General features: G+C 40.0%; 1 protein-coding gene across 1 annotated transcript in view; it reads left to right on the top strand.

The window, feature by feature from the left end:
- Positions 1-19,962, top strand: part of LONP2 (lon peptidase 2, peroxisomal) — a 46,545-nt gene extending 26,583 nt beyond the window's left edge. Inside the window, exons 12-15 of the mRNA XM_005152205.2 lie at positions 7,914-8,056; positions 17,434-17,641; positions 18,495-18,685; positions 19,616-19,962. Of these exons, the coding sequence (XP_005152262.1) occupies positions 7,914-8,056; positions 17,434-17,641; positions 18,495-18,685; positions 19,616-19,837 (764 nt within the window). The 3' untranslated portion in view covers positions 19,838-19,962. The remainder of the gene's footprint in view (positions 1-7,913; positions 8,057-17,433; positions 17,642-18,494; positions 18,686-19,615) is intronic.
- Positions 19,963-21,602: the final 1,640 nt, after the last annotated feature.

Below are 21,602 nucleotides of genomic sequence, written 5' to 3'. Positions count from 1 at the left end.
AGAACAACCCGAGCAGTAATCTAACCCTTCCAGGTAACTGTCCTCAGTTTATATACTGGGCATGACGTGCTGTGGTACGGAATACATCTTTGGTTAATTTGGGTCAGGTGTCCTGTCTCTGTTTCCTCCCGGCTTCTCCTCCTCCCTGCCAGAGCTCAGAAAGTCCTTGGTCAGACTAAACATTACTGAGCAACAACTAAAACCATCAGCGTTATCAGTGCTGTTCGCAGGCTGAAAGTCAAAAACACAGCACTGCACCAGCTACTAAGAAGGAGAAAAATGACTGCTACTGCTGAACCTAGCACACATATGTATGGCTAGAATAGTTCTGCACTGGTACAAAAGACAAAAATAAGGAGACTCATCTGTTCTTTTAAAATAAAGGCAATGCATAGATCTGAATGGTGCTGTCCTTTCTGAGAGTAAGACCTGGGGGAGGAAGTATTACTGATACTTGTACAAACGGGTATTACTTAGTATAGGAAGAGTTTTACCCATAGCAAAAGCTTTAATTATTCTCTGGAAATCTGTTTATTAACAGATTCAGCTTTACCATGCCTTTTTTCTCCTAAGTCTGTATTTCCTTTCTGAAAATTAAATCTCGTTTTACCTTGTTGAGTTTTCTGAGATCATGATAACACCTGATGAAAGTGTAATATTGGAAGATGGAATTTGGCCTACAAAACAGTTCCTGTTTAAGGGGATTCAGCTCAGCTTTCTCTGAATGTTTGGCTTAAAGAAAGTCAGTTCCTACTATGGCTGTGCATGTGTGAATAACTGCAGTTTAAAAAGTTTTAAAAGGAAGAGCTTTTAAGACATTTTTATTAATGCTTTCCATATATATTATGTACATCTTGTCAACCTTCTCTCCCCTGTGTGGGGAAGTCAAACACGGTTTGCCAATTCTTCTGTGATACCTGAATTTGCTCTTGAAGCAGAATGCTGAGCTGAGCCTTTGGGCTGTGGTGGCCAGGTTGCTAGCATCAAGCAGTGTCAGATGTCTTTGCTACTGTCACTTTTTTGATAGTAATTTCAACAAGTCATGTTTTTAAAGTATTTCTTTGCAGTGAAGGGTGTCTGTGTCTAAAGTGGGCTTAAAAGGTCTAACATGATTGCTGAATTTATAAAAAATAAGTGTCATTTTGCTGTTCAACCCATCTGGTAAAATAAAGGAAGAGTTTCAGAGCACAGCTCCTGATACTATAAGAAGAAACATTTTATTATTAAAGCAAAGAACAAAAAAGAACTGTATTAGACAACTCAATCCAGTGAGGGAGGTATTTACAGTGTTAAAATTAGCACTGTACTTGCAACTTAGGAATTTACACTATTAAAATGATACTCTGTTAAAATTAGTACTGGACTTGGAACTTACCAAAGCAAAGTGAAAACAGAAAGCTAAATGCTTCAAAAGAGGGCACATGCTAGTTTTTTGGGTGACACACAATCTGGAGTAAACCCAGAAGAAATGAACTGTGAAGAGTTGCCTTTGTATTTCTGGAATTGAAACTTTCCATTAGAAAAAGCTGTATTAATAAAAAGGACTCCAAGGGACAGGTGGCTCTATAGTTAAAAGTTTGGCATTAAGAAGACATGAATAGAATGGTACAGTGTGCAAAATGTGTTTTCTTTTGTACTAGTAGTATGCTTTATACCCTGCTGTATTTTTAGGTGAATATGTCAGTTGTTGGGAGTGTATGAGAGTAGTACACTGTTAAAAATATTTTTGTTTAGTTTTCATTCTGTCTGTTAGAAACAACAAAGTATTTAAAACAAAGCTCAGAAATAGCCGCAAGTGCTTGTGAGCCAATACAAATAATGGGGTTTGTAACCTAAATTTATTTCTTTGGGGTTTTATTTCCCCTGGATTGGTGGACATTTATGCAGTTGTGCATAGTGATGATGAATTTTTATTTCATATAATGAACGACTTTGGAAGAATTGGTAATCGAGTTGTTGTCTCTTAATAGTTTCATTTAGAATTATTTCTTGATTTTTTTTTCTGCATAAAAAGACCTATAATCTGTTTTTGCTTTACACATTTGTCAGTTACTGATGTGGGATCGATACTCTACAGTTAGTGCAGTTAGGCTTGCCTTGTATATTCCAGCTTCCTAAAGCATAATTTATGTATGATTCATAGCATATCAGGATAGTAACATGGTGCCTGTTTTGTCTGTTCAGCTGAGTGCCTTCTGTCTTGTGGGTTTGCAATAGAAGTTGAAAGACATTGGGTGGTACAACTACAACTTTTCCATCATTATATTGTTTAGAACAGGTTATGAACTCAAAGTGGAGCATGTGTTTTTGAGGCTTTGTAAATATCAGGCTTTTGACATTGTTTGATTTGTAGGCTCTAAAAATGGAGGATACCTGCCACAGCAGAATTAATGTTAGGAGATACACTGTCAAACTGCATTTAGCACCTTCCAGAACTGCATGATTGAAATACACTGGCAGCTTTATATTACCTTTCTGGCTGCTTTGACTCCTGAGCTTTATTACGAAGTTGGCAAGTGGAGGAGTGTTAGTTTGCATCAGTCATTGAATTTGTACAGTGAACTTCAGCAAAAGCAAATGGAGTAATTTTTCAGACCTCTCCAGGGAGTCATCCTTGTGTACAGTAACACTATCTGATATTTTAATGAAACACTGAGATTTATGAGACACTCATCTTGTTTTTGACACTAGAAGAAATTCTAGGAGTCACAAAGAGGTGTGAAACTCTGCTTCCTATTTTAGTGCAACTGCCTTGAGAATACAATGCAGCAGCTGTGCAGTAGGGCACCATGTCATGATGCAACAGTTGAAACTCTGAAAAGTGATTTGCCTAATTCAGACTTGAAAGGAGGTTTAGGATGGGTAATATTGAATAACTACAAGTGATTATATGAAGATTCAATCTATGTTGAAACCAAGGCTTTAAAAATACTTCAATAACCTGTTAATACAATACAGTTTTGCTCTTTGTGAATGAAATACTTGGTTGTGAGTTTAAATATAAGTTTGATTGAAGTGGTCAGTGTGGTCAATGTGAAGTGAAACATGCAGTCTTTATGTTCCCTTACTCAACTCAAGCGTGATACATTTTATTTGCAAAACGTTATGCATGACTTGGGGGAGGTGGCAGTGGTTGTTTGGTTTTAGTAGTTTCAGAGCCTTCATAGAGCTGGGCTATCATCACTGCTCCTGCAAAAAGTGACCTGTTCAATATTCTAGCCAAAACAGCACTTCCAGCAGCACGAGATCTCCCACAGCACTGGGAAATGAGTATATGAAACCTGAGCAGCATAAATCCTGCAGTGGTATGACTGTAGGCACTCAAGTTTGAGCTCAGCTGTGCTGGCATTAGTATGCTTACCAGCTCTTCAGACTGTAATATGTATCTCTTTCTAAAAATTACTTGGAATGATGTTTCTGGTTTAGGCCAAAGAGACATAAATGTTATGTAAAATTGGGTTTATATACAGACTATTTTTTTTACCATGTTAATTTATCTGAAAAACCCCAAAATCTCAAAATCAAGTGCTTCAAGTACATGTTGTTATCATAGATGAGAATTGGTGGAATATAATTATTTTGTGAAATTAGAAATTTTCTGTTCCTGTGGGGAAAAATGCACTTCCCAAGTATGTAGTGCCTGAGATTTACTTCAGCAAGGGAAAGTTGCTTTTAAGATGTAGTTTCATATTAGCCCTGGGTTTGAATGTGGACTGTTTGAATGTGGGCAATCCCATCCTGTCCTATCTAAATGTAGCTTTTGTGGAGTTTATTTGTTTGGAGGGGCTAAAAGAATCTGGCTCTGTCTGTCATGTGCTGGAGCATCTGCTACTGTGTCAGCTGAGAAAAAACATGCTATTTTCCCTCTGATTGCCCATAAACTTGAAACTTACTTCTTTCATGCTTATGTTCTTTCTTACACCTCTTCATAGCAATTTAGCAAAAAAAAATTTAGGTTTCTATGATATTCTACTCTCTTGGCCAGCAAGTGTGGCTAAAAATCTTTGCCTTTAAGACTTGTATATTGCTAGTGATTCATTTCAGTATGATTTATGAGGAGCTGAGAAATTGTTACATGTTGAATACGTTTTAGACTCATTCCACTCAATTCCGTTATATCTCTAGAAGAAAGTAGCAGTCTCAAATTCTTAAATCTTTGTGCCATGGAATTCGTTTTTAGATTAAATCTTGAATTATATATAATAGTTCATAGCCATTATCTTTTCTTAGCAGTCCACTTTCCGGCAAATGCAGTATTTACATCCAAGACTGATTCGTTTTGGGAACTTGCAAAGGCATATTCCTGAGGAACCTTTCTGTAACCTTTGCTGAGCAGCTGCAGATTCTGCTTTTAAAATTTTACAAACATTGCCTTTTTTTGTTGCTGTTGTTTCTGCGTTTTTTTTGGGGGTGGGAGTTTTTGTTAATTTTTGGCAGGAGGGGTGTTTGCTGGTTTGTTGTTGGGGAGTGATGGTGGTTTGGGAGTTTTTGTTTATTCTGCCCCCCCCCTCAGTTTTTAAATGTTTAAACAACTCAGTACCATGCTGCTTATGTTGAAGCAGCAAAGCAATAGTTGATCAGCAGGTGGTTCCTCCAGTGCAGTGTGGAGCTCTGTTAAGGGCACTTCTTTGACTCTAGCTTATTTCTCTACCTTAATGCAAAATGTATGATGATTGAGCTGTGTTCTTAACCAGAAGTTCTGTTTCTGAAAACTTGAATTTAACTGTCTTATTTTAGATGAGTGTGTCATTTAACTTCTGCTGTGGTTTACGTCTATTCATCTGTGATAGGTAGGGAACATGTATTTGTCATCATTAATGGAAATCTTAATTACTTGTATCTTTATAGACTCTTTGTAGTTAGCAATTCTATAAAGGTTGTGAATGAAAATGTTTTTTCTTTCAAAAAGTTGCTGTCTGTAATTGAATTTTGGAACATCACTCTATGCTTTTATAGAAAATTAGATAATGTCAGAATTTACTTTCATATTTTTAGAAAAAGTCTGGAGTTTCGTATTGTTCCAGTTTATAAAATTGGGTGTATTAATTAGATTATATAAACTCAAAGAGTTTCTGATTCTTTTAATAGGACAGGCGGCCTCAAAATTACCTGCTCATTTGTTTAAGAGAAGTCTGTCTCCTTCAGCTGTATACGTAGAATTAGGGAAATAAGAGCAAGCAGAAATGGAAAACAGTGTTTGTTAGATGGTGAAATCTTCGTATAGAACAAAAGCACTTGGTTTTAAACTCCGTTTTGTTCTAAGATAAGAATTGTCCTGTCAAATTACTCTGTTTTTGAAGATCCATAGTGTTGAAATTGCTATCTGAGTTGTGAGAATAGCATGTTTGGTTATGTTTCCTAGACTTGCTAGCATTCATGTATTTGAATTTATTATGTACAGAAATAGTAATTCAACAAAAAAAGAGACATGCTGGAACAACAGGAGGGCCATCTGACTAAAGTAGTGTTTACAGTAAAGGAATGGGATTTGTGCATGGAGCCATGAGCTGTACAATGGAAAGATTAGTGGCTGTTGGGTAATTACTGTTAGATTTGGGTCCTGAATGAAAGCTGAGTTGGTGTTATTATGGTAATAGTGACGTAGAATGTTTTCCTTGATACTGTGTGAAGACATTAATGAGAATTGCATTGCAGCAAAATTAACTGTAAAAAGGCCTTTATATATCATGATCAATAAAAGGATAGTTGTATCTTGTGAAACAGACATTCATTCTTCACGTACTTAGAATTACTTTTGCAGCACAAAACACCTATTAATGTTATATTAAATAGATTAAATCAACAATTTGTGTTTTTCTCCAATTGTTAAATTACTAGATTCAGTTATCGTGCCATGCATCAATATGCAAAGGATGAGAGTTTCTTAGTTGAAAGTAAAATGAATATGGCGCAGAAGTCTTGAAGCTCAGTATACATTCCTCCATAATGTAAACCATCTCTTTAAATGTATCTTAGTCCTGTTTTCTTGGGGGTGGGAAGAAGTATTTTCACTGTATGTGTGTGTACAATGCTTTTTTAATGGCAGCCTCAGGGCAAGGAGGCACAGCCACAAAACTGCCACAGAACCTCAGAAACATCTGGATTGTTCCAGTATTTTTCATTTCTCTGATAAGTATTTCACAAAAATATTGCTTTGGGATTTTGAAAATGGTAATGAGTCTTTTGCATCTGGATCAGATTCTGTGGGGAAATAACTCCCTGTTTACATTCTTCTTCTTTATACAGTCACTTAAGTAGATGTGCAGTGTAGGCCTGCTACAAATGATGTTTAAGTTCTTGAGCTTATTCATGCAAACAACCAGCTGTGTAGTCTGGGTTAAAACAATCCTGAGGCTTTGATATTTATATGGTCCCCGTTATAGCTCACTTTTGTATAGAAAACACATTTGTGGAGAAAACAGAAATTTTAAGGAAATTCTGCAAGGAAACAATTGTACAGGTAAGAGATACAATCATGCTATAAATGGAGGAATGAAGGAGCACACTTTTGAATTCATAAATATTGCTTTAATTATGTGGTCCCTTCTTGATGATGCTTGACCATATTGGATGCAAAATATACTTATGTGAATATATATATATATATATATACACATGCATACATATATATATATATATATATATAACTTCATGAAGTATGATTCACACCTGTAGGGATTTCTGAAAATACCTAATAATTTGATCTTTGAGGTATTTTTTGCTGCAAGTGGTTATTGGTCTGGACAACTTACCAGTGTCTCATCCAACAAAGGAAAGAGCAGAGCCCTGTGTAAATATAATATTTCGAGACAAAAGCCATAGATAAAGTTGTTATATGAATATTATTTGAAGTTTTACCACTGAGCAAGGGCTGTATATTCTGTGTTCTCAGCTGGCTGCTGAGCAAACAAGGAATGTTGATTTCGTGAATTAAGCAAAGGCCTGGTCTAGTGAAAGATGTCCCTTTGGCTGGACTAGGTGATTTTTAAAGGTCACTTCCAACCCAAACTATTCTATATTTCTGTGATTGAGTAAAGCCATAATAATCATAACAGACAAAAATCGAATTAAAGAAGTGTGTCAGAATATCTGCAGCACAGGCAGCAATAAAGGTAGGCTGTTCTGTTCTGTAGTAGTGGCTCTGACAGCCCAGAAGGAGGCAGCACACTGGGGTCGGGTGGGTTAGGCTTCCAGTGGAGCTGGTTTCTGCGTGATATACAAGTAGCAGCTTCTCCTTCACCCCATCAGCTGGTGTTGAGAGCATGTGTGCAAGGACTGGGGTGTGCAGCAGGGAGGCCAGAGCTGTAGTGTTTGCCACTGTGAAACATGGTGTTCCTGAATGTAATGCAGGCTAGCTGTAAGCAATGCAGCTGTGTGGCAAAGCAATGTAGGTAAATCTGGCCAAACCACTCCTACTTAATTCGTCAGATCTTAATTACTAGTATTGGGAGTTAAGCACTGGAGTTCTTGCAGAAGACCACAGATGCACTGTTGTAAACATGTAAAAATAATGGTAGTTACTGAACTATCAGCATTTCCACATTGAGGTCCATATTCTGTATTACACATTACATTAAACATGATCATCTCCTACACATATGGTTTTTATGCACAAATCTGATGAAAAGTGCAAAATCGAAAATGAACTTAGTGCATTTTACTGTTTGACCTTGTTTATAAGTGAGTCACATCTGTCCGTGCTCTAGATTTAACATTATCTTTGCTGAACAGTTAGAACATGTTTAATAATTGACTATCTTTAGCTTGACAAGATTTTTGTAAAGATGGTTTAAGCACACTTTAATGAATTTTCTGAGCATTTCTTTGAATATTTTATTTTTCTCTCACAATTTTTTTAGTTCCTCTGTCAAGAAATACTGCTAGAAATTTTAAATCAGATTTTCTTCTCTTAGATTGCAAAGAGCATGTCACAGAAGATGCAAAATCAGAATCCATCAGTGACACGGCTGACCTGGCTCTGCCACCTGAAATGCCAATTTTAATTGATTTCCATGCTTTAAAAGACATCCTGGGGCCACCCATGTATGAAATGGAGGTAACATCCTCGTTTGTTTCTGCTTGGCTGCTGTTTCTGTCTGGTTTGACTAGTAGTCTATCTTATTGCTATTGACTAAGTTTAGACAATACCAACTTTTGAAAAAATGTATTAGTAACAGCACTGTATCTCTTTGTGTTCTAGCAAGTGTATTTTACCCTAAAGAAGTTTTCATTTTCGTTCAATCCAGGATACGTAAATAACACAATGGCATGACTTTCTGTTAGCAAAGATGCCTGCAGCGGGGCTGAAGAGTGTGGTGGTGTTTTTTCAGTTTATAACAACTTTGCTTTTGTCTGGGGGCTGTTTGGTGGTCTTGTGAAAGAAAACAAAAGTAGAACCCAGGAATCCTGTCTCTGAAGCGGCTGTGTTAAGGACTGTCCCACATATCTCCTTAAAGCCAGTCAGCAGTTTTGGGTATTAAAACCACTTCTGTTTTCACCAGAATTTCTCAAACATTCTTTAGATTAATGTGATGCTTTGCTATTAAAAATGTTTTATGATCAGCCAGGCACCTCCAGCTTCCTAGTACTACCTTTGTGCCTCTCTGAGCATATTCCAGAACTTTTTCTTCCCCCATCTGTATTTTGACACAGTCTATGAAAATGCCACCAATAAAGTAGTTTGTTGTCTTGGGATTCTCTTTTTCACCATGTACATTGCAGTTATTCCCTTCAGGTGCAGGTGAACTAATAAACGGCAAGTAGTATATAGAACACTAGGACAGGAAACCAGTTGCTAATGGAAAGCTAAATTTTTCCATCTTTATGCAAGAGAAAAGATCAGTAAACCAGTAAGTTATAGAGAAAATAGAAATTAAGGGAAAACTTCCAAAAGAGACAAAATTCAAACTTTTAGGAACTTTTGTGTGATAATTATCTCCTAGATGAGAGAACCAGACTTCAGTGGGATCTGGAGGACAAAAAGGGTATAAGATATGCAGGGAAAGCAGGAGAATATGAACGATTGTTACAGAACAAGTCAGTTTTTAGACCTGAACAGGGGTTTTCTGATATGAAGATTTTATCACAGTAGGGATTCTTAATGAAGAGACACAAATGAGGAGACACGTTGGAAGAAGACATTAGTAATATATATACCCAGCAATGATTATAACTGTAACTATATATATACTTATATATATGTATTTATTCAGTATATAATTTTATGTATATGAAACTATACCCAGTAATAAAATCACACAATGCAGTTCAAGGCCATTTTAATTGATAGTGTGGCTATATTTCAGCTTGATTTGGGGTGACTGTAGCCATCAGATCATTTGTGATATTCCTATGGTAATTTTTACTAGCCTGTCCACTACCTGACTTTTAGAAACAATTACTGTAAAACAGTATGTGGGTTTTTTTTCAGAGATATAACATTCTATCTGAATTTTCATTTGGAAGTATGTTACATACTTCAGACATCTGGTCTTTCGAGCTAAAGCGCTGCAGGATCATTTGGCTTTTTAGTGCTTGAATTGCAGGTGCACATAAAGCCATTGTAGTAAATTGAACTTAATATTCAAGACAGTACTCTGATTTCTACAAATGGTGTTTATTAGTTTCATAATGGTGCTAAAAATAAATTGAATTTTGTAAATTTGTACTAAAATACTGGTCAGTTGCAGTTGTACACCCAGTTCCCAGTCAAGAATAGAATTAATTCAAATAAATATGAATTTATCACACTTATTAAAAATTAGATTGGAGACCAAGAAATATGCTAATACATGACTTTCCTTAGAGGTTCTGCTTAGTTTAAAACTTTTCTGGAGTTGATTATTCATTTAAATTTGGTAGCATGACTGTGTTGGCAAATAATTTCTGCTGGTTTGTCCTTTTCCTACAGAATGTCTTTTGCATGCACAGTTGCTGTGAATATGCATATGAGCATTTCATGGATCTGCTGGCCTGCATAAGCTGAAATAAGATTGACACTATTGACCTGTTTATCAAAGGTTTTTTAAATGTTTCTGTATTTAGGAGGCAAATAGTGCAGAAATAGAACTAGAGATGAATCAAAAGCATCAATTTTGTGAGCAGCTCAGGGTTGATTTTCATGTGCTATTTGCTGTATTTATTAATAAGCAAATATTTTTCCATACACTTTATGAGTTTTCAGTGTGAATTGCTCAGACAGCCACATAATTCCTGCTTTAATGAATTTTCCCAGCTAACCCCTTATGCTTTTGAATTTTGTCAAGTGCCTCCAAGAGTCTTTCAAGCTCCTGTGTCAATGACAGGCATTCCAGCCTGGCCAGTGGTGTTTATTCTGGCTTGTAGTCTGTGGTGTGTCTCTCTAGCCTTTAAAGCTTCACCTTTGACCTGCATGTTGCCATTTATAATTAGTTGAAATAAAGATACAATGGAGGCAGCTGCATGTCAGTACTTAGATGAGAGTGAGCAAATAGAACTGAAAACATGGACATGACTTAATTGATCTGTTGTCCTTCAGAGAATACCTTAGTGATTAGTCTTTTCAGTGCTCTGCTTGTGTATCTATCTTCTGCAGAGGTCTCACAGCAGAAAGGCAGGAGAGAATACTCAGCTCATATTTGTAGGATTAATTCATTTATTACCAATAAATAGTCTTATGTGTTACTTTACAGAACAAATGCCCTGGCTGCCCCGGCAGTGGCCAACGTAGGCACCCAGACAGAGCCGGTAACACGGGAGGCTGCAGTGCAGAGCTCAGAGTGTGGAGAGTGCCTGAACTGGTCTGCTGAGGGAAAGGTGCAGAATGGGCAGGGCTGCGATCACTGCTCAATGGTGGAGGTCCTCCTCCAGCAGGTGGCTGAGCTATGGGATGCTGTCAGTAAGCTGCAAGATGTCAGGGAAGCTGAGAGGAAGCAGGACTGCTTGCTTGTGGCTCAAAAAGCGCAGGGGCCTCAAGCTTCCCCTCTAACTCATGGAGGAAAAAAGGAGGCCAGTTAACCTGGGAAGCTGGGAATTAGTAACAAAAGAAAACAACAAAAGGAGGAAGAGAGCAATAAAAAGCAAGGGGCTTCCTCCTAAATCTGCTGTCCCCACCCAGAGCTGCATTGCTGTCCTGCAGGGGGCTGATGAGGAAATGCACTTGCACCAGAAACAGCCGGCTGGTGCACTGGTACAGAAGATCTCTACTGGTACCACCAGGAAAAAGCAGGGAGTTGTAGTAGTAGGGGACTCTGCCTTGAAAGAGACAGAAGCGCTCATCTGTCAGCCTGACCCAGTCTCAAGGGAGGTGTGTTGCCTACCTGGGGCAGGGATCAGGGATGTTGCGGAGAGGCTGCCTGCTCTAGTAAGTCCCATTGACTGTTACCCACTTCTAGTGATACATGTGGGTGCTAGGGATATAGATAGTAGTAGCCTGAGGAGTATAAAGAAGGACTACAGAGCTCTGGGAGAGGTGGTCAGGGGCTCTGGAGCTCAGATAGTCTTGTTGACAATTCTCCAAGACACAGGGGAGGACCTTCCAAAGGCAAGGAGGATTGGACAGGTTAATAAATGGTTAAAAGGGTGGTGTCATAGTCAAGGGTTTGGGTATCTTGAACATGGCGCCCAAATTTGTAGGCCAGGCCTACTGGGGGCTGGTGGAACTGCTCTGATAAAGAAAGGGAAGAGTGGTTTTCGTAGGAGGCTTGCCAGACTTGTCAAGGATGCTTTAAACTAGATGTGTTGGGGGAAGGGGGCATCATTGCATCCCAACACACCCAATCAGTTGCCAGCACATATAATAAATACTCGGAGCAATGTAGTGATATCCTAGCCGCTCCAGCCAATGAGCCGGCTTCATTTGGAGCTCGGATCAGATGCCTCTATACAAACACCCATAGCGTGGGGACCAAACAAGAGGAATTAGAGATGTGGGCACATCTACAGGGCTATGATATAATAGGCATCACAGACATACGGTGGGATGGCTCCTTTGACTGGAGTGTTGGAATGGAAGGTTACAGGCTTTTTAGAAAAGACAGGCCCGGTAGGAGGGGAGGGGGAGTTGCCCTTTATGTTAGGGATAGGCTGGAGAGTATGGAACTCTGTCTGGGGACAAGTGATCATTTAACAGAGAGTTTGTGGTCAGGGTTAAGGGGAAATCGGTGATGGAACACATTACTGTGGGGATCTGTTACAGACTGCCTGAGCGAGAGGAATTTGTGGGTGAAGAACTCTACAGACAAATAAGAAAAGCCTCACGCTCACAGGCCCTTGTTCTCATGGGGGACTTCAACAACCCTGACATCTGTTGGGGCAACGGTACGGCTCGGCACAAGCAATCCAGGAGGTTTCTTGATTGTGTGGAAGACAACTTCCTTCTGCAAGCAATAGAGGAGCTGACGAGGAGAGGTGCCCTGCTTGACCTCGTGCTCACCAACAGGGAAGGGCTCGTTGGAAATGTGACTCTTCAGGGAAGTCTTGGATGCAGTGATCACAAGATGGTCGAATTTGAGGTCCTCGGGACAGTGAGAAGAGTGTGCAGCAAGCTCACTGCCCTGGACTTCAAGAGAGCAGACTTTGGGCTCTTCAGGAACCTGCTTAGCAAGGTTCCATGGGATATAGCCCTAGAGGGCATGGGGGCCCAAGACTCTTGGTTAACATTCAAGGATCACCTGCTACAAGCATCCCGACTAGAAGGAAGTGCAGCAGGAGGGCCAGGAGACCTCCTTGGATGGATAAGGAGCTGCTGAGAAAAATTCACAGGAAAAAAGAGGCTTATAAAAAGTGGAAGCAAGGACAGGTGGCCTGGGATGAATACAGGGATGTTGTCAGGATAGTTAGGGACCAAGTTAGGAAAGCTAAGGCCCAATTGGAGCTAAACTTGGCAAGGGATGTTAAAGATAACAGGAAGGGATTGTATAGGTATGTAGCAGCTAAAAAAACAGACTAAGGACAATGTAGGCCCCCTCCAGAAGCTTTTGGGAGAACTGGCTACACAGGACTTGGAGAAGGCTGCGGTTCTGAATGGCTTCTTTGCCATGGTCTTCACTGGCAAAGGCTCTGACCGCAGCACCCGAGTCTTGGAAAGCGGATGCAGGGACTGTGAAAACCTAGACCTTGGGCCCACTGTACATGAGGATCTGGTTCGAGACCATCTTAAGAAGCTGAATGTACACAAGTCCATGGGACCTGATGAAATCCATCCGCAGGTCCTGAAGGAGCTGGTGAATGAAGTTGCAAAGCCACTGGCCATCACATTTGAAAAATCATGGCAGACAGGTGAAGTTCCTGATGACTGGAAAAAGGGAAATATAACCCCCATTTTCAAGAAGGGGAAAATGGATGACCCGGGGAATTACAGACCAGGCAGTCTCACCTCTGTGCCTGGCAAAATCTGGGAGCAGATTCTCCTGGAAGGCATGCTAGGGCACATGAAAAAGAGCAAGGTGCTTGGTGACAGCCAGCATGGCTTCACTAAGGGGAAATCCTGCCTGACCAATTTGGTGGCCTTCTATGACGGGGCTACGGAACTGATGGACAGGGGTGAAGCAGTTGACGTCATCTACCTGGACTTGTGCAAAGCATTTGACACTGTCCCACATGACATCCTTGTCTCTAAATTGGAGAGACATCAATTTGATGGGTGGACCACTCGGTGGATAAAGAACTGGCTGGATGGGTACACACAAGGAGATGTGGTCAACAGCTCAGTGTCTGCCTGGAGAACAATAACGAGTCGTGTCCCTCAGGGATGGGTGTTGGGACTGGTCTTGTTCAACATTTTTGTCGCTGACATGGACAGTGGGATTGAGTGTGCCCTCAGCAAGTTTGCCAATGACACCAAGCTGTGTGGTTCAGTTGATACACTAGAGGGAAGGAATGCCATCCAGCGGGACCTTGACACACTTGTGAGGTGGGCTGATGCCAACCTCATGAAGTTTAACCATGCCAAGTGCAAGGTCCTACACCTGGGTTGGAGCAATCCCAGGCACAGCTACAGGTTGGGCAAAAAGGAAATTCATGGTAGTCCTGCGGAGAAGGACTTGGGGGTGTTGGTCAATGGGAAAATGAACATGAGCCAGCTTCAGTGTGTGCTCACAGCCCAGAAAGCCAACTGTATCCTGGGCTGCATCAAAAGGAGTGTGAGCAGCAGGTTGAAGGAGATGATCCTGCCCCTCTACTCTGCTCTCATGAGACCTCACTTGGAGTATTGTGTGCAGTTCTGGTGTCCTCAACATAAAAAGGACATGGTGCTGTTAGAACAAGTCCAGAGGAGGGGCACAAGGATGATCAGGGGACTGGAGCACCTCCCATATGAAGACAGGCTGAGAAAGTTGGGTCTGTTCCGCCTGGAGAAGAGAAGGCTGCGTGGAGACCTCATAGCAGCCTTCCAGTATCTGAAGGGGGCCTACAGGGATGCTGGGGAGGGACTATTCATTAGGGACTGTAGTGATAGGACAAGGGGTAATGGGTTGAAACTTAAACGGGGGAAGTTTAGATAGGATATAAGGAAGAAATTCTTTACTGTTAGGGTGGTGAGGTACTGGAATGGGTTGCCCAGGGAGGTAGTGAATGCTCCATCCCTGGCAGTGTTCAAGGCCAGGTTGGATGAAGCCTTGGGTGATATGGTTTAGTGTGAGGTGTCCCTGCCCATGGCAGGGGGGTTGGAACTAGATGATGTTGAGGTCCTTTCCAACCCTAAGTATTCTATGATTCTATGAAATGTAGGAATAAATCACATGGAAGAAGAATTGTGACCGTAGGTTACAAGTGTGGGGTTTCTAACATCTCTGGAGCCTACCTTTCCTCCTTCCTCTCTCCCACATTACAGCCAAAGTGTAGGTTTCCTCTACACAAAGTTTCAACAACAGACCAATATGTAGCTCTTTTCCCATCATCTAACAGGCATGACCAGTCATTCTAATGGTATTTTTAACTGAAGCTCTTTAAAAAGTGTAAGTAAGGGTTTTTTTCTAATTTAAATTCCTCTGACTTATTGTGAGAAGAAATTATGCATTCAGAGGTGCCGGGTTAGTGTGTGTGTGTGTGTGTGTGTGTGTGTTCAGGCTTTTTCCAAGGTTCTTTTCTGAGGACAGTTATCCAAACTGCCAGGACATTTTCTAGACATATTCCTGTCAACACACATCAGTTACCATTTAGATGAAGAGGCTGCAGTACAGGCAGTACAGTGTCTACCAGTGCAGCAAGAGAAGTTGCTGGCCTTTCATCCTGCCACTTAGCACCAAAAATGATGGTTGAAAGGAGATTAGCACTTACTACACCTAGTTTCTCTTACCAGATCTCAAGTTACTTGTGAAAATAGAAGGAGGTGTCTATATAGTCTGAGGATAGAGGAAGGAATTTGTACTGAGGTGAGATAACTGAAGAGTCTTTAGGGCCATTAGTTTTTTGATCTTCAGTCATGTTTGCTGTTTTCTGCCCCAGAGCTGTCAAACAGTGGAATTAGTCTGTAACTGTTTGGAATTGATACACAGTTAGAACCAGTGCTAAAACCCAAAAAACCTCAAACCAGCAAACCTCATTGATGGCTGCTTTGGGATGAGTGTACGGACAGTTGCTGTTGTTCATTAAGCCTGAAATGTTTGAAACCGTGACAGGCTGCCAAAATACATCGTTGTCTCAAGTGTCAAGAAGACTCACAGTTGTTGGATCTCAGTGTAACCAAGATGAATTTTGTTAACATGAGTTAGTAAGTGATTACTAAGGTAATCTAAGTCAATATAACTAGTAGGAATGAATGCAGAAACTCATGTTAACAAAAATTAAAACCCTTGATGAGGTATTTTGATATAGAAGTTAAATATTATGTGCCATTTTCTTAAATGCTACGAAAAGAAAGTCATCTAAATTATGTTAGTAAGAGCAAATCCATACTGCTGTTTGATTTATATAACTTCAGTCCCATGTACTACCTGGGGACTTGCATCAGCATTTCTAGTGGGCTTCCAGAGAGCATTTTAGTAGGGAACTAAAATGCTTAGTAACTTCTGTCTTTGGAGCTCACAACTGGAGGTGTTTCTTACACAGCCAGCTCACAGCAGGGCTGTATGAGTCATTCTGCCTCTGAATCTAAGGTACAGGGCTGTCCAGACCTCTATACAGATGTGTCTGCTCTAGCAGCTGGGCTGATGGTTAAAAACTGACTTCTCTACTAACTCTGGGCAGGAAGCGAAATTAAAGCACTAAGATCACAGTGAATTGCACAGTGCAGAATGAGTTGATGGTAGAGAGAAAAAATGTCTTGCTCTGGATTTGCAATAGTATAAAATGTGATGTTGTTAAATGTGCTTAGAAAGGACAAAAGAAAATGCAGCGTTCAGAACTGGAATTCTTTTATTGTGGTTCTGTTGTGATGCTCCTTTGATTTGTTTTGTATCCAAGAAATTAAACATTGAAATTCTCTAAACAGTTTACTGAAGAATTCATCCCTTTTTGAGGAATGGCTCAAACTAACTTTTAATTTTGCATTTCAGTAGGAGACCAAATTATTTTAAAATGGGCCTATACTTTTATTTTACAAAGGAGTATTTGTCTTTTGCTTGTCACTGCCTCACTCAGTAAAAATTCATCCAGTTTCTTTTTTGCCATGTAATAAATATCTAACTTTGTAGCTCTGAACACGCTGAATAGCTGTATGCTTTTTTCAGTGGGGCTTCTGCATTTTGAAGCTCAAGAAAACAAAATGACTTTCTGTATATTCTTAAAGAATCTCTGGCAGAGGAAAAAAAAATCAAGACCTGGAACTTGTATGGAAAACATCTTGCCTGTCTTTCCTTCCCCTTAATGTGGGACTCGGAGCCCTCCATTACTCTCGTCAGTAACTGTACTTGGGCAGACTTGTAGATGAGTAGATCAGTCTGGTGTGGGTAGAGCTTGCTCAACTACTTGTAATTACTAATGGGACTCAAATTTCCCATCCTCTTTCATTTCTAGCAGAGTCATGTTTGCATTTTTTGGAACTGTTTTTGCAATGAGCAAAATCAGTGTTATCTGATGGTAGTTTTAGCAATGTATCCACCTTGAAGGAGGCTTATAGATAATGTTTGCGAGCAAAACTGGCTTTTTCATTAGGTAACAGAGAGCAAACAGACCTCTAGCAGATGGACTAGGTCATATAAACATTGGCAGAATACTTGAAGTCGTTTGAAAAGAAAGATTCTCATTGAACTTTTGGGGGTGGGGAAGGTTTCAAAAACTTGATATACCCAGATGTTTGCCATTGCCTTAAGCTAGCAGCCACTTACAGCTCTGATTCTATAATGGATGTTTACACATTAGCAGAAACACTGCTGCATAAGAAAAAAAATCTGAATATTTGGATTTACCTTTTGTGCTTTAGTGGGTACAGTTGTTTTGAAGGCAACTATCAAATTGTTTTTGTGAGAGTTTTGTTACAACTGTTCCCTAAACTGTTTCCCTTTTATTTTCCTTCAGGTGTCTGAACGCTTAAATCAGCCAGGAGTGGCCATAGGCTTGGCTTGGACTCCCTTAGGAGGAGAGATCATGTTTGTAGAAGCCAGTCGCATGGATGGAGAAGGTCAGCTCACTTTGACTGGTCAGCTCGGAGACGTGATGAAGGAGTCAGCACATCTTGCCATCAGCTGGCTGCGCAGCAATGCCAAGAGATACCAGCTAACCAACGGTAGGCTGGGAAGAAATGACAGTGCATTGTGGAGATGGTGTGCATCCATTGGCTAGGTAGACAAGTCTGTAGTTTTTCTCTAAAATTTAAGATACAGTTTATGCTAAATATCAGTTTTCATAGTCTTAAGCTTTCATACCTTGAGAATTAGTTGGGTTTGTGTGGCAGCTGTTGAGCTGCAGTGCAGTAGGACTTCAGCCAAGGCACTTTTAACTCTTGATCCTCCCAAGAGTTCTGTAAACGGGTCTAGTTGGATCATCTGCTGACTATTCAGTAATTGGCCAGTATCTGTCATGACTTACGGAAGTTTAGACAGGTTAAAAAACTAAATGGAATTGATGCACGAAATGCTGCTGGTATTAACTGCATATACATTTACCTCTCTGGTTTACACTCTTGTCCTACAGGCTCAGCAAGGTAAAAAGAGGTAAATAAGAGACTTACTTTCTAATATTGGTTAATCCTGGGTTTCTGTGAAGTGCTGGTTCTTTGGGATGGTGTCTGAAAATTGACATTTGGAGTTGGGGACATAAAACCCCCTAAAAATTCTGTGTTGGAATTACTTGATCTCTACATTACTCCCTACTCAGAATTTCCCAACTCATGCAAATACAAAGCATATTGGTTGACTTGTTATGGTTTTCTCTGGGAATCTGGATGTAGAAAGCACACTGAGTTGTCTTTTTGTTTGTTTTTCTAGGGCCTCTGTGATACAGTGTTGTTTTTTCAGTCTACTGTTTGTTAAAAAATTAGTGCTGAGACTTGTAATTCTCTGGTGGACTTTTAGAATAAAGACTGGGAACAAAATGGTTTAAGATTTTTCACATTCAAACCATTATTTTTTTTCCTTAAGCTTCTGGAAGTTTTGATCTCCTTGACAACACTGACATCCATCTGCACTTCCCAGCTGGAGCTGTCACAAAAGATGGACCATCTGCTGGCGTTACCATAGTAACCTGTCTTGCCTCACTCTTCAGCGGGCGGCTGGTGTGTTCAGATGTAGCCATGACAGGAGAAATTACACTAAGAGGCCTTGTTCTTCCTGTAAGCATCATTTCAGAAGAGCCAAGTTGTATTAATTCTCCCTATTCTGGGTATAAAATCTGGTTATAGCCATTTGCAGGAATCCAGTCTCTTTTGGTGCGCTGTCAGGCTGAGGGGAAGCCAGCCTGCTGCAGTACCACACCATTCCTTACGGCCTTACATTGAATGCTAAAGCTTCCCTTGATGCTGCTTTTGGGGAAAGCACTGCAAAATGTTTAGTGAGAAAGGAAATCTGGACATCTTAAAATTCAAGAGGGTCCCAGAACTGCAATTTTCTAAACTGTTAATACAGAACTACCTCTAATTTAATCTGAAAAGTTGTTTCTTAAAGCTCTTGCAGTTACTGCATGTAGGTTACTCTTGAAGCCATCTCCAAATGTGTTTTTGAAGTTGTCTTAGATTTTGTTACTTGTACATAGTTCAGTTGAATGGCTCCTGTGAAGCTTTTTCAAAGTATGATGTCAAAGGCAAATTTTCAAACCAGTAGTTTTAGTTTTTAGTATCAGATCAGATTTACCTTCCTTCTAAATGTTGTCTTGAATCCTGTAGCATCACATCCTTAAGACTACTTTCCCCCTAAACCTGATACTGCCCTTATCATAAAAACAGTTCTAATGTGGGTTTCAGGGTTTCTTAAGAAATCCTGAAAAGTGGTGATTCTTCCACTATTGATGCTCTTGTACCTGTATTACCAGATTAATTTTTAATTTTCAACTGTTATAGAAAGGGTACAGTAGCACATTAACATATTTCCCTCATTAAGCATATAATGAGCTAAAAACTACAGCAGCATTTTTAATTTTTTTCCTAAATGACTGGAGGAGGGAGAACCTTTCATTAAAGTTTAACTCCTCATGTGATTTGTTACAATGATTACCCCCTTAGATCAGTGTAATAGATGTTTTCATATATGTATTTTTTTCTCATTAGGTGGGGGGAATTAAAGACAAAGTCCTGGCAGCACACCGAGCTGGACTAAAGAGAATCATCATTCCTCAAAGAAATGAAAAGGATCTAGAAGAAATTGCAGTGAACATACGGCAAGATTTGACTTTTGTTATGGCAAGCTGCCTGGATGAAGTTCTTAACGCAGCTTTTGATGGAGGTTTTGCAGTTAAGCCCAGAGTTGAGCGTCTCAATAGTAAACTTTAAACAACCAGGCCAAGATCACATCTGTATTGAGTTTCACAGAGATCAAGTTATCAATGTATCGAATAGAACTACGAGCTAAACTTGTTTAAATGTGGGTGTAAATGCGAATAAAAATCAAAATACTACTACCGCAGTTAATCCGAAACCATATTTTACAGGCATTTTACTAACATCAACAAAGAATCATGAAAAAAATACTCCTTTAGTAATATGACTGAAGCATGAGAGAATTGAGGCTGTCAAGAAGGAATCCTCAGCTCATCTGGCATAGCTGTATATAAACAGGGAACAGGCTGAGAAAGTTGGGGCTGTTCAGCCTGGAGAAGGCTGTGTGGAGACCTCATAGCAGCCTTCCAGTATCTGAAGGGGGCCTGTAAGGATGCTATGGAAGGACTCTTTATTAGGGACTGTAGTGATAGGACAAGGGGTAATGGGTTAAAACTTAAACAGGGGAAGTTTAGATTGGATATAAGGAAGAAGTTCTTTACTGTAAGGGTGGTGAGGCACTTGAATGGGTTGCCCAGGGAAGCTGTGAATGCTCCATCCCTGGCAGTGTTCAAGGCCAGGTTGGACAGGGCCTTGGATGACATGGTTTAGTGTGAGGTGTCTCTGCCCATGGCAGGGGGGTTGGAACTAGATGATCTTAAGGTCCTTTCCAACCCTAACTATTCTATGATTCTGTGGTTCTATAATGCATAATTCTGTGAGCTGTAGTTAGAGAACATAAATTGCAGCAAATTCAGCTCATCAAGAGTCCAATATACCAAAAAGTAAACTGATTTGGCCCAACAGTTTACTTATTTAGGAAATGCCATTCAATACACTAAGGAGCAGCAGCAGCAGGAGAAAATAAGGGGTTTGAAATCTAAAAAAAATATGCTTAAGGGAGCTGAACAGAAGCAATATGGTCCAAGTTACTAAGTCCTTTCAACCCTCACCTCTGGTTTGTGGCAAGGTCTATGCAGACATTTTTCAAACCTAAATGCAGGAACCTACTCCAAAGAACTGGAATGTTCTAATTCTCATGACAGGAGGGAGAGGACGCACTCAGGTTCAGGTACATGCAATTGTACTGTCAGCACCAAGAGGTGGAGCACACTTGAAGACTACAAAAAAAGCCTGGTTAGATTTTGTAGGGACAATATGTTGTGTCTTTATTACCTGACAGAAGAGCTGTCACTTTGAGCCTGGGGTGCCTATGTTTGGAGTTAGCCTATAAAGAGTGAATTGTTTAAACGATACCAAGAGAACACTGAATCATCACAATGCATTAGGTACTGCACACTGCAAGTGATGTAAGAAAAATCAAGCATGTTTAAGAAAGAGTCTGTCAGTGTCCCATCTCAGCTGACAGCTTTGTCTTGGCTTCCCTTGAATGTGAGTGTGGATAGAATTTAAACTTTTTTAATGTAAGATCCTTGAGTTTTTCACTGTTTCATGCTAGGGTCAACCACAAGGGAAGCCCCATATATTACAGTTTCATCCTGTTCATTTATTCTGAAACAAACTGGAGTGTGCTCATGAACTGCAAACTGTGTCACTGATAAAAGCTATTACAGAAGCAGCCTATAGATCAAAAGTAATGATTTGTTTTGCTTTCATTTCCATAGACAGAAAGCTGATTTACCTGGAACATAACAGCACCATAGTAATAAATTCTGTATTTCTGTACCTGATTACAAAAGATTTTACAAATGTCACCGAAGACAATCTAATAAAATCATAATGTTTCACTATTTTAAGAATTCTATTTCAGTCATTCACT

The sequence above is a fragment of the Melopsittacus undulatus genome, chromosome Z, assembly GCF_012275295.1.
Source record: "Melopsittacus undulatus isolate bMelUnd1 chromosome Z, bMelUnd1.mat.Z, whole genome shotgun sequence".
NCBI classification, from domain to species: Eukaryota; Metazoa; Chordata; class Aves; order Psittaciformes; family Psittaculidae; genus Melopsittacus; species Melopsittacus undulatus.
This window is presented reverse-complemented; position numbering and strand designations above follow the sequence as displayed.